Here is a 12841-nt window from a genome sequence, read left to right as displayed (position 1 = left end):
TAAACACTTTTGGCAATCAGAACAAGGGCCGGAGGGAGCTTGGAGGCAGTGAAGAGCATTTTGATCAATGTGTTTCCAAGAGTAGAGACAGAAACAAAGCCTGCAGTTTAGAATCACTGGAAAAAATATGGACATGACTTCATTGTTAGTTATTTAATGATGCCTAATATTATAGGGGCAACTGTGCATTGGAAACATGCAAATGCATTCTCAATATTTTTGGGCAGGTGAAAGAAGTATGGAGAACAACAAATGCAGCTGATGGTGCTGTTAGGAAATCCATCAAAGTCGATCATCACACTGCACATTCCAAATATCGCACAAGTGTAAATTCTGCAGTAAACCTAATTAACTTGTTTTTCAGGATGTTGAAATAATGCCAAGTGCCCGTAGAAATTCCAAACAGACACGGGTTCATTCAGAAGTAGCTTTGGATGAGGTGTTAGAGTGAGCATACTCACCTATACTCATTCAGAGAAGGCTAATGTGGGCTCCCAATTCACTTAACTCACATGTATGTTAAAGGTTTCTGAACACTCACACAGACAAGGAGAGAGGAGCCAACATCACACTGACAGACATCTGCCTGGGAATCAAGCCCAGGTCCCTGGAGACTTGAGGCAAAAGTACTAATTGCTTCACCATGGTGCCACCATCTGTTGGAAAACATGTAGCTAAATCAATTAGATTAGTGTCATCAGTGAGAAATCCCTCAAGGGGCTGTCTCTTTCACATCCTAACACAAAGAAGCAGGCCATAAACTAAGAATTTCTTTTAACTCAACTGAGTTTGTGGACAACTTGTTCATGTGAGATCTTGAAATGGAGAGAGACAAAACAATGACTAATTTCTCAGTGTTGTTAAATAGATTTTCCGCAGCACAAATGCACCATTCTGGGTTCATGCTGGGTTTATGCCGATCGCAAGAAATCTTAAAATGGCCCAATGCGTCAAATTCAAGATGACATTGCGGAAAGACAGTACAAATTTATGGCTTCCTCAGGAAATAATATAGAACAAAATAAAAGTCAAAACTTAATTAATTGGCTTCACAAACCTCTGAATGGCTGCCAAGATGCCCAAAAAAACTCCCCAGAAAAGCCATAAAAAAGAATGAAATGCACCAATCATAACAGATTCTGAGGCTAAAGAAATAGCCCTTGGCTCTCCACCAGGCTAAATAGATTTAACCTGTTTTAGTAAATGGTTAGAAAAACTTTGTAATTTTAGCTTCATTTATAATTTATATATTTATATTTATAATTCTATGTTTATATCACTTAGGGGAGCTGCACCGTAATTAATTTGTTCATACACCCTTTAGCTGCAAGATGATGGCATTGTATTTTTTACAATAATAATCTGCAGATAATGTCAATTTAGTCTTATACTGTATGTTCATACACAATTATTTTCCTCTCTGATTCTTTTTTCAGATAAGTGACTTTTTTGGTACTTTTATTGTTAACTTACTGAGAAGTCAAGCAAAATGACACCTTTTATTGGCTAACTAAAAAGGTTACAATATACAAGCTTTTGAGGCAACTCAGGCCCCTTCTTCAGGCAAGATGTAATCATCAAGCAACAGAAGTAGGAGGCTGCTGTTTGAGCTTCTTGTACACATGTAATACTGGGGATCTGAGCAGCTGTCAAAAGAATTAAAGGAGAATATATACAAAATATACAACCACTCTCAAGGTAAAACTGAAACAACAAACTAATTCTAAGTCATGCAGAACTTTTCTCTGTTTTAAGATAGACGATTCACTGATGCTTTTCAATAGGAGGTTTTGGAATTTAAAAATTTGTACTGCACAATATGTTAGATAGCACAACCAAAAATTGTCTTGAAAGAATAACTGTATAAAATTTCAACAAAATCAGTCCATGGGGGCAGAGTTGTTACATGTGGATAGACAGACATGGCTATTGCAATAGGTGCTCCTTGCAATATCTTTGAAGACACCTGAAAACTGTACTCAACATGACATTAGATACGCAAAAGTGATATTGCTAATGGGTTCCTCATGTCATGTTGATTCAATTAAATAGCACAAGCTGAGGCTCCAGAAAGCAAGTGACCTGATTTTGATGATTGGGTTGATCATTCTCTTTATGGAGTTTTTTTAATTCTCCATGTGTTTCCTCTTTGATTTAATCGCATTTCTAAAAATAAATGTGCTAAGTCAAATTTCAACTCCATATTGGACTATTACGAAAAATTATGGGTGTGTGGGTATTTTCCGGCGTACCATCTGAGACAAGAGAACGTTCCATGTGGAAGCTCTCAGGGATCTGTCCTTGAAGTGCTTTTTTTTATTTATATAATTGAAATATATTCTAGTGTAATTAACAAATGACAAAAATTGTAGGGATAGTGGATACTGCGTAAGCAAAAACAGTTCAACCTGTCTTAAGAATTGGGAAAACACTTAGAAAATGCAGTTTAACTTAGAAAAGTGCTAAGTGCAACACATGGGCAAAAGGAACGTCAATTATAAATACAAGATGGGAGACACTGAGCTAAAGGAAACAACCTCTGAAAAAGAGTAAAGAGTTCACACTGACACCAGTTCAGAAGCAATTAAAAAATCTAATAAAATGTTAGGTTAAATCATTGTAGCTGCATTTGTCTAAAATTACCAAAGTTCAGCACAGCTCTAGTTTGCAAATGGAATTCAGCAAAAACTTGATGCGTTGAAATGATTCCACCGACAAAATATCTTCGTTTTTAAAAGCTTTAGTAACAATTCAAACTCAAGTAGTTCACACAAAAAAAGAGAAAAATTATATAGCAAAAAAAGAAAAGTTCTGTTTCCAGCTTATATATCTTGTTTCATTCTTTAAGTTTGCCCATGCAGTTGAAACATTTCTAAACGGTCAGAAAACTCTACGTCTATCCCATTTCTATGCTTTAAATGGGTCTTTCAGCACCGGGACGTTTTTGAAACAACAATTAACTCAATTAACACACTCTGTCTTAGTTATAGCAAAAAGGTCTATCTCTTATTATCTTACAGGGGTAAAAGGCTATACCATTGTCTATGACTATGAAAGAAAAATTATATTCTATTCAAATTAAGCAAACACGAATAAGAGTTTAACTCAAAGCTTTAACTTTCTAAGATTGGATCTTACAATCATAAAAACGGTTGAATATAAATCAAGAAAGTTTATGCTTATAAATGTACTATTATACTATTATAGTGCCTTATATATGTAGGAGTGGGAGCGCATTTAGAGTACCGTTTGCCATTCTGGCCACCATGCTACAAATAAGACATAGCAGCACATTGAAGCTGTGCAGAGGGGAGCAACCAAGTGAATCTCAGAACTTAAGTACACATCCTACTCTGACAGGCTCAGAGATTGAAACCTGTTCAGACTCAAGCAGAGGAGAATTTGTGAGGATCTAATCCAGGTGTTCAAAATAATCAAAGTAGATCCAGATGGTGGATCACGCATGTGAGGACACCAATGGAAGTTAAGTTGGAATTGTATTTAAGACTTAAGTCACAAAGCACTTCTTTACTCAAAGAGCTGTGGAATCTCCACATAAACTACTGATTTATGTAACTGAAGTAGAAACCTTGACAAACTCTAAGTATCCGCATGAGATATTTCAACAGCTTAGCTATCAACTAATCAAACAAGATTAATGGACTGAGCGGTCTACTTTCTTTATTAAGTTTCATATGTTCTTGTGTTCCACCTTACCCTTGTAATGAAATAAATGAAGCAGAAAGTGCATACAGTTTATTATTCAGTTTATTTTTTGCACATTGAATTAAACTCTAAGCAATTTATGACAGATACAAATACTGGTTGCCAATCTGATGCATTAGCCTGATGGGCCAAAGGGGCTTGATATGAAATGTGATTGGAGATAACCAGATATGTAATATAAACAGAGAGAACTCACCTTTTTAGCGTTAAAACACTGTGCTTTTTAATTTATTTTAACTGAAATAAAATTGTAATGCTAATCTTTAAATATTGTTATTTTTATTATATCTTCCCTAGATGTACACACAGAACCTGTCTTCTGCTTCATGTCCCCTTACTAATGAAGAGGCTGCAGAGTGAATCTAGTATTAAAAACATAATTGGAATGAACTGTCATTTTTGCTTCAGTTACTTAAGAAATATTGAAGTAGCAGGATTGTTTGTGAACTTTATCAGACAATAGTGAGGTTGATTATGCACTGCTTACTTGTGTCTTGGCAATGCCCCTGTCCTTGGGTCAGGATACTTGGATGCTGGGCAATGACTTCCAAGGAGCTCACATGCGGGGCTGCTCAGTTAGTCAGAATTTAAGCAGGTGACAAACATTCACTTGTTGCTTGGTCATTAGGTGCTTCCTAGTCTCACCTTGTGTCTTTTTTCTCTGTCTTTCTATCCTGGTGTTGGTTAACAGGAGATAAATACTTTTCGTCTTGTGTAAATGGCAGTAACTTCGGTGAAAGTAGAAACTCACATGTTTTTAACTTTTGAATGTATGGCTGCCATAAATACATTATTAAAACTGTTTTTTTTATGACAAACACTTGGTGGTATTTGGCATTTACCTTTAGGCTGTTCATTAAAAAAATAAACCATAACAGAAAGAAATATTACAAAGCAAAAAAAAAAAAAAAATAGTAGAGAATTATCCACTTTTTATGCTCTCAAAGATGTGGATTCAATATTTTTAATAAACATATTTATGAAAACAGGTCCTCCCTGCCTGGGTTTGCTTCCTGGGTACTGACTGTGTGGAGTTTGCATGTTCTCCCCGTGTCTGCGTGGGTGTCCTCCCACAGTCCAAAGACATGCAGGTTAGGTGCATTGACGATTCTAAATTGTCCCTAGTGTGTGCTTGGAATGTGTGTGTGTGTGTGTGTGTGCGCCCAGCAGTGGGCTGGCATCCTGCCTGGGGTTTGTTTCCTGCCTTGCACCCTGTGTTGGCTGGGATTGGCTCCAGCAGACCCCCGTGACCCTGTAGTTAGGATATAGCGCATTGGATAATGGATGGATGGAGGTCCTCCCTGTGTGGAGTTTGCATGTTCTCCCCGTGTCTGCGTAGGTGTCCTCCCACAGTCCAAAGACATGCAGGTTAGGTGTATTGGCGATTCTAAATTGTCCCTAGTGTGTGTGTGTGTGCCCAGCGGTGGGCTGGCTCCCTGCCCGGGGTTTGTTTCCTGCCTTGCGCCCTGTGTTGGCTGGGATTGGCTCCAGCAGACCTCCGTTACCCTGTAGTTAGGATATAGTGGGTTGGATAATGAATGGATATTTCTGAAAATAAGTACTGATCAGGTTAATTCGTGAAAGCGTTCACCAGTAACTTTGTCTGCCAAATATTTTCCTGGAAATTCACGTGCGGCTGGCATGGGCAAAACATTTTTTTTCCCATGGCTTTGTGATGCTTTGCAAGGTCAGCGCGAGTTCACAGAACTGTGGCAGCCATGAATTTTCATACAGGCCTACTCTAAGAGTGCTGCCCAATTTGTTTCATTCATGCATGATGTCGGGACCTTATCCAGGCAGATTTGCACCTGCATTCGTTTAAAAAAAAAGAAACTTTGCAGCATTTTAATTTATGGATTATTTTAGCAGACCATATTATGAGTACTGCCACCAGATATATAACACTGATCCCTGTGTGCTGGCAGTGCAGCACTGCAAAATTAGATAATGAGCATGCATAATTAGCCATGTGCTGTCCTTACAAGCCAAAACAAGCCTCAAGTCAGAATGAGACCCTGTGAAAGAATAATCATAGTAACGTAAGACTTATGTAATATTATTTACAAGGCATTTCTAACATTTTGAATGGGGTAAAAAGTTCAAAGTATCTGCACGGATAGGTCAAAAAACAAAAAAAGACATTATAGCTGAGCCCGGAGCCCCGACTTGAAACACTGGAGCTAGCCAGGCCTCGTGGTGTCCAAGCTGGATGTCCAAGATTTTTGTGTGTACAATTATATATATTTACTTGCCCACATAGTAGTGAAACAGGACAGTGAGGAGGGCCTTGCCCGGCTCCCTACTCCTGACATCACACTCCCCCCTTTCTTCGGTCCAAACCCTCTATCTCGGATTAGCCTGAATATATCGCTCCTGCAAGCTAAATATTATTCTTAGTGCTATGACAGAAGTCGCAAAATCAACTGGAATGTTCAAGCAAATTACCCTGATCTAAATATATGAAGCAGTTCTCTCGTGAATATCGGACAGACAGTCAGACGTTGGATTTTATATATATAGAGATGTTACTTATTTCTGGTTTGTGGCCATTTGGTGTATTTTGTTTGTGGTTATTGTTCCGCCTGTGTTTTTTGTTGTTTGGAGAATGCAATGGTTAGCACTGCTGCTTGACAGATTAGATCACATATTCGGCAATAATAATCAGTTCATCATGGTTGGCAGCAGCCCTCAGGGGTACTTAACAGTCCATTTGCTCCATTATAGTCCAATCAAAACTAGTTCAGTTCTTCCTTCTCCTTTGACTTCAAAGCATTGAGTTCAGCGAAGATCCAGAACTTTTCCATGATTTCGCTGAACCCGCGACTCATTGCGACTAATAAACCACACTGGTGGTAATTTCTATGACTGCAGACTGAGAGCTTGTGCAAGCCATGTAGTTAATTAAGAAGTTCAATTATGAGTAGACATTGTCTTTAATTGGCAACTAGCCACTTTGGCACTCTTGAACCTGGGACGTAAGGACACTTGGGCCATGAGCTTAACTTTAACTCTTTGAGGGCTGAATATTTTTTCCAAAAACTCTGTTTTCTGAAAGGCACCCAATGCACTGGTTTCACACATAATTCAACATAAAACATCTGTTGGCAGCTGTTTGGCATCTCTGGCAGCAGTGGCTGTGCAGGGATGGCTCGATGGCCAGCAGGAATGCATGGCGGGCCGGCTACCTCTTTGTCTTTGCACAGCAGGTGAGCGGTGGTGGAGGTGGCAGTGTGACGCAATATGGTTTGTACCTTTTGTCATCATAAGTGGTGATCCTCTTAGGTGAACACTGCTGTAGGCATATCAGCTACTCGAACGTGTTCAGCATCACGATCATCTGGGGACCGATAAGTTGATGCCGGTACCTCACATTTGTTTTTAATATCCATCTCCAGAACACTTGCATCAAACTCAGAGTCCGAAAAGTCAGAGTTCGATTCAGCGATAATATGTAAAATGTCCATGGAGTATTTTGCTTTGCACATTTATTTTAGTCTCGCCAGATGTCGATGCCATTTTCGAGGCTGTTTGTTCTTCACACACAGGGAACTGAGCTCAAATCAACAAAGCTACATAACTTTCCTTCAACCAAAGAGAGTTGAACTAAAACATAAGGGCGAGTTTTGTCACAGTTTACAGCCCATTACCGTCCTCTACCCCTGAATTTTGACAAAAGTCAACATCAGCCCTGAAAGAGTTAAGACATTACCAACTTACATAGAATGTTATTTATATAAGTGTTAAATGAAATGAAAATAACTTTTGCTACGGTCTCTGTCTTTCTTTTCAGCCCCTTAAATATGAATTTGTAAGTGTCACACATACACTAATGTTTATATATGTTATTTATTTGTCTTGCTTTCTGTCTTGTAGTTTTACACAAACCATTATGAGTGAAGCTGAAGTGCACCCTGGCTGTTAAAACATTATTTTATTTTTGTAAAAGTTTAGTTTTGAGCTCTTTTATAAGAAGCAATTAACAGTCTATAAAGAAAGAGAGATTGTGAGTATGCACTGATTATAGCACAATGCTGCACCCACCACACTGCAAACCACCTGGATTGAGATCCTGATGAAGTGACACCTCAGCACCACACTAAACACTGTGGGGTTTTTTATGGTGGCTGGAGTGCCAATCCTGCCACCAATCCCAGAGTTCTCCTTGCAAGATGGAGGACCTGCCTGAAGGGCTAGATGGAGATTAACGTCATACCCAGGACAGAGCAATTGCAGGTTAAGGACCTTGCTGAAGGGCCCAACGGAGTAGAGTCACTTCTGCCGTTTATGGAATTTGAAACTGCAACCTTCCGATTGCCAGCACAGATCCCTAGCCTCAGTGCCACCAGTCTATAAATATTTAATAATATTTATTTAATAATAATATATAACTTTCAATAATTTATTATTATTGAAAATACCATGAAGAGGCAGCAGAAACAATTCAACAAGACCTGGACATTTGTCAGAACTGAGCAAACACTTGGAAAATGCAAAATGCTACACATGGGCAACAGAAACATCAATTATAAATACAAGATGGAAGACACTGAGCTGCAGAAAGAGACCTCTGAAAAGGATTTAGGGGATTATTTTAACATAACGTCCTTTTAGTTTAAGCAATGTGCAGAAGCAATTAAAAAGGCAATAAAATGTTATATCATAAAATCATATCATATGCAATTCTGCTCAATTCACTACAAAAAAGACAGCAATGCTTGAAACTGTGCAGAGGAGAGCAATCAAATGCCTCCCAAGTCAGAAAACTGAACCTGTCCTGTCTCGAGCTTAGCAGACTGGCACTGATAAATTAGATCTGGCCAAATTATTATTAACTTAAGGGTAAATCACATTATGAAGGACACCAGTGGAAATTAAGGCAAATGACAGTTAAGAATTGTATCAGTTCTGGGAATCTGGAACAAACTACCGAGCCTTGACAACCTTTAGGAGCCTTTTCTATCTGGATGAGCTACTGTCATTAGCTAAACAAACGGGCTCGATGAACTGAGAGGTCTCCTCTTATTTGTCAAATTTCTTATGTTAGATATATGATAACTGAATTTTTACCAATGCCTCATAGATAACATTCTGAACAGTGATGTTGCTATTTGGTATTGTAACAAAACTACAGTACAAAGGACAAAAAGTCCATTCAGAAAGTCTCAAAAAGAACTGACTTAGCATCTTTGTAATACGTCAATGTTCAATCAGATAGCAGGGATTTAATTATTTACAACATGAACTATTTGAGAAGATAAACTGCCTCTGAACATGGGGTTTGTGAGAACAGTTGGTGTCTCTGTAGGCTCTTTAATCATAGGACATGCTTTACTTCTGCAGAAGTTGAAGTCATTCTCTATAACTGATCGAAAGTCAGTTATGCAGATAACTATTATAAAGTACATAAGTAATCGACTGTACTACATACATTATAATACTTGCTTAAATTGATGGACTTTTCATGGCCATGTTTCAGTTTAGGTATTCAGATTAAAGTCGTTATTAACAGCCTTTAAATACTCTATTGGAAAAAATAAATAAATTACTGATTGAAATAATAAAACCCTAGTTATACATTACTGTAATTTTTAATGTTTTATATCATGTTAAAATAGCTTCTAATAATGGATACCTAAACTAAGACATTTCAGATTTCTTCAGACTTGCAAAAAATAAGTCTCTTCGACTTCATATAAAAATCATGCAAAGTGGCAATAACATTTTTCAGTTTTACTATTTTATTATTTCCAGTTCTAATTTTCATACATGGATACATTCACAAATATGCTTAATCCATATCAATTTTGGAAAGGCCAGAAGCCCAGCTCAGCAGCACTGGTCACAAGGTGGAAAACAATTCTGAATAACAGTAAAGAGTCATCAATATAAATAACATATAAGGCTTATGGATAAGGGCAGAAAACGAACTCAAACACATGGAGGTCATGCAGATTTCCTTATGAACAATGAACGGGCATGGGAACCTGGGTTTGTGAAGCAGTTCTAAATACATAACCATTTCCAGGCTGATTCTTAACATTTCCAGCTGTATTAAACTTTTTAATTATTGTTCTGATAGTGGAAATTACCATTTCCTACAAAGTACCTATTTTCTTATAAACTTTACTAGGGGGCTGACCCCTGCTCGCTGCGCTTACCAACTCCCCTTGCCTGTGCTATGTGCCAGCCACTCGTGTTGTAAAGAGGGGGGCTGAACGCACCCCAAGGAGATGTGGTCGCTCCTTCAAAACCCCCTCTTAAATGGTGATACAATGGGAAACAAATACAGGGTTTTTTTTACCTCCTTTTTACTCAATCAGATGCTGTTTGCTGCTACTGCTGCTGCCGTGCCACGTGATCTGCATCTCGCTCAGCGCTTTGAACATTTAAAAGCCTGTACAGCAGCTGTCTTTCTCATCTACTCTTTGTCTTTTATTTCCGGCCCTGGGCGTGGTTAAATCTGTTGGCACAAAGTCTCGTGTTGCGGGACGTGAGTTCTTCATATTTTAGTTTATAATTTAAAAACAGAATAAGAATCTGAAAATCTAACAACATCATATTAAAGTTAATTCTGAAAAGAATGATACCAAACATGTATATGCAGGTTTTAAAATAAGCCCAATTTAAACAGTGACAAAAAACGTCAAATAAAATTGTTGCACTTTTAGGCTTAGGATTTTATATATATAGAGTAGATTCTAATTTGTGTGCTTCAACATAGAGCAAAATGGGCCTAATACCAATGTTCGTGCAGGGCACTGTTTGCCCAGATCCACACTGGGCCCATTTAGAATCACCAAATAATTTAACGTGCACATCTATGGAATAAGAGAGGAAACTGGAATATTCAGAGAGATCCCCATGCTGACATGAAGAGGTCACTCAGACTTCATGCCGAAAGTGACCGGAAGGGATTTAATGTGGAGAATCTCCAGATTTACAAGTCACTTGGGAAATATTAAATCTATATTAATCTAATTCAAATAACAATATGTTGATACTTTTCTCTGTTGTCCTTACTGTTTTTTTCTGGTTCTTTTTAAGCCAACATGCCTCTCATTATTTAGCCATGATCATTAGTATTCATGTGTAGGCTTTATAAAACAGGCGATACAAGGTGGCACTTATGTGTCTGTATCTGAACGTGTCTTTGCTTTCACAGATTTCCCTCATCTTGAGACTCCTAATCATCTTGTAGACTGCACATCTTACCTCCTAACTGATTCTCATTTTGCTTTCCCTGTAGGAGCTATGCCAGTTCCTGATCAGCCTTCATCCTCTGAAAATACCACCATGCTGAGCCCCGTATTAAATGCATCCAATGGAGATGGATCTGAGACTGAGACAACATCAGCAATCCTGGCATCTGTCAAAGAGCAGGCAAGTCCCGCCATTCAAAAACGTTTCTGCCTATTTCCATTTGCCGCTGATGTGTTCTGCTGCCTAAAAATGATTTTTGTTCATAATGATATGGAATTGGATATTTATTAATTAATTATGAGTTGCCTACAGTAGCTTCAGGAAGGTTTTATTGAACGTGGCTGCTGGAGTTCAGTGATTTGCTCAGTCTGTTGGTTGTGTCTGTTCATTGGGAATCCTGCCCCAGTGGGCACCATGCATTCATTTGTTATGCCGTGTAAAACACCTGCATATTTAGGAGTTGGCACATGAGCAAGTGAGTTGTTAATCCTTTGTGTAGACATTTCTTTGAGTCTTCCCTAGTGTGAACATGTTCTTACCCAGAGCCATGTGCGCACAACACAACATTGTAATACAGTAGGCTCTAATATGTGTACCCAGTGAAACTAAAAATAAAATTGCTAATATTCTGACAGAATATTAAACATAAAAAGTATTATGAGCAAGTTTACTTTGTCAGACTGCCTTTCTGCCAACAGATATGTTCCCATATTAGTGCGCTGGTATCTTAACGACTTTTTTTTATCAGACCCTTTTCTAGCCATTCAGAATGTAACATTTGAAGCTTGAAAAGTGCCCAACAGAGCAGACATGTTTCTTTAGGAGCGATGGATGCATTCAAGGTTGCGGTGGATTACATCAGGGATTGGCTCTGAGCCCTTTCATATTTGCAATGGTGATGAACAAATTGACAGACGAGATTAGACAGGAGTCCCTGTGGACTATGGTGTTTGCTGATGACACTGTGATATGTAGTGATAGTAGGGAGCAGATAGAGGAGACCCTGGAGAGGTGGAGATATGCTCTAGAGGGGAGAGGAATGAAGGTCAGTAGGAACAAGACAGAATACATGTGTGTGAATGAGAGGGAGGTCAGTGGAATGGTGAGGATGCAAGGAGTAGAGTTGGCGAAGGTGGATGAGTTTAAATACTTGGGATCAACAGTACAGAGTAATGGAGATTGTGGAAGAGAAGTGAAGAAGAGAGTGCAGGAAGGGTGGAATGGGTGGAAAAGAGTGTCAGGAGTGATTTGTGGCAGATGGGTATCAGCAAGAGTGAAACTGAAGGTCTACAGGACGGTAGTGAGACCAGCTATGTTATATGAGTTGGAGACGGTGGCACTGACCAGAAAACAGGAGACAGGGTTAAAGATGCTAAGATATGCATTGGGTTTGACGAGGATGGACAGGATTAGAAATGAGGACATTAGAGGGTCAGCTCAAGTTGGACGGTTGGGAGACAAAGTCAGAGAAGCGAGATTGCGTTGGTTTGGACATGTGCAGAGGAGAAATGCTGGGTATATTGGGAAAAAGATGCTAAGGATAGAGCAGCCAGGGAAGAGGGAAGGTCTAAGAGGAGGTTTGTGGATGTGGTGAGAGAGGACATGCAGGTGGTGAGTGTAACAGAACAAGATGACAAGGACAGGAAAATATAGAACAAGATGATCCACTGTGGTAACCCCTAACGGGAGCAGCCGAAATGAAGATGAAGTCATTCATTGAGTTGAACTAAATATATGCAATTTTTTTATACTGTATGCTTATTATACAGGGTGGTGCAGATCTAATTATGCAGATCCAGATCATCTGGATGACTTTGATTTATGTGTGGACGATTCCAGTTCGGCACTAAGACGATTCTTCATGTCCTCAGTTTGCACACTTCTCGATGGTCCGGGATTTTTCGGGTGATTTTCT

The 12841-nt window shown here is 38.8% G+C and overlaps 1 protein-coding gene across 6 annotated transcripts in view; it reads left to right on the top strand.

Moving 5' to 3' along the window:
- The window catches only part of LOC120530167 (catenin delta-2), a 1616252-nt gene that overhangs the window by 352903 nt on the left and 1250508 nt on the right, over positions 1-12841 (top strand). For all 6 annotated transcript variants that reach the window (XM_039754393.1, XM_039754398.1, XM_039754395.1 and 3 more), the window contains exon 2: positions 10973-11106. In XM_039754393.1, coding sequence (XP_039610327.1) covers positions 10978-11106 — 129 coding nt within the window. In that variant the 5' untranslated portion in view covers positions 10973-10977. The remainder of the gene's footprint in view (positions 1-10972; positions 11107-12841) is intronic.

Source organism: Polypterus senegalus, chromosome 5, assembly GCF_016835505.1.
Source record: "Polypterus senegalus isolate Bchr_013 chromosome 5, ASM1683550v1, whole genome shotgun sequence".
Taxonomy (NCBI): Eukaryota; Metazoa; Chordata; class Cladistia; order Polypteriformes; family Polypteridae; genus Polypterus; species Polypterus senegalus.
This window is presented reverse-complemented; position numbering and strand designations above follow the sequence as displayed.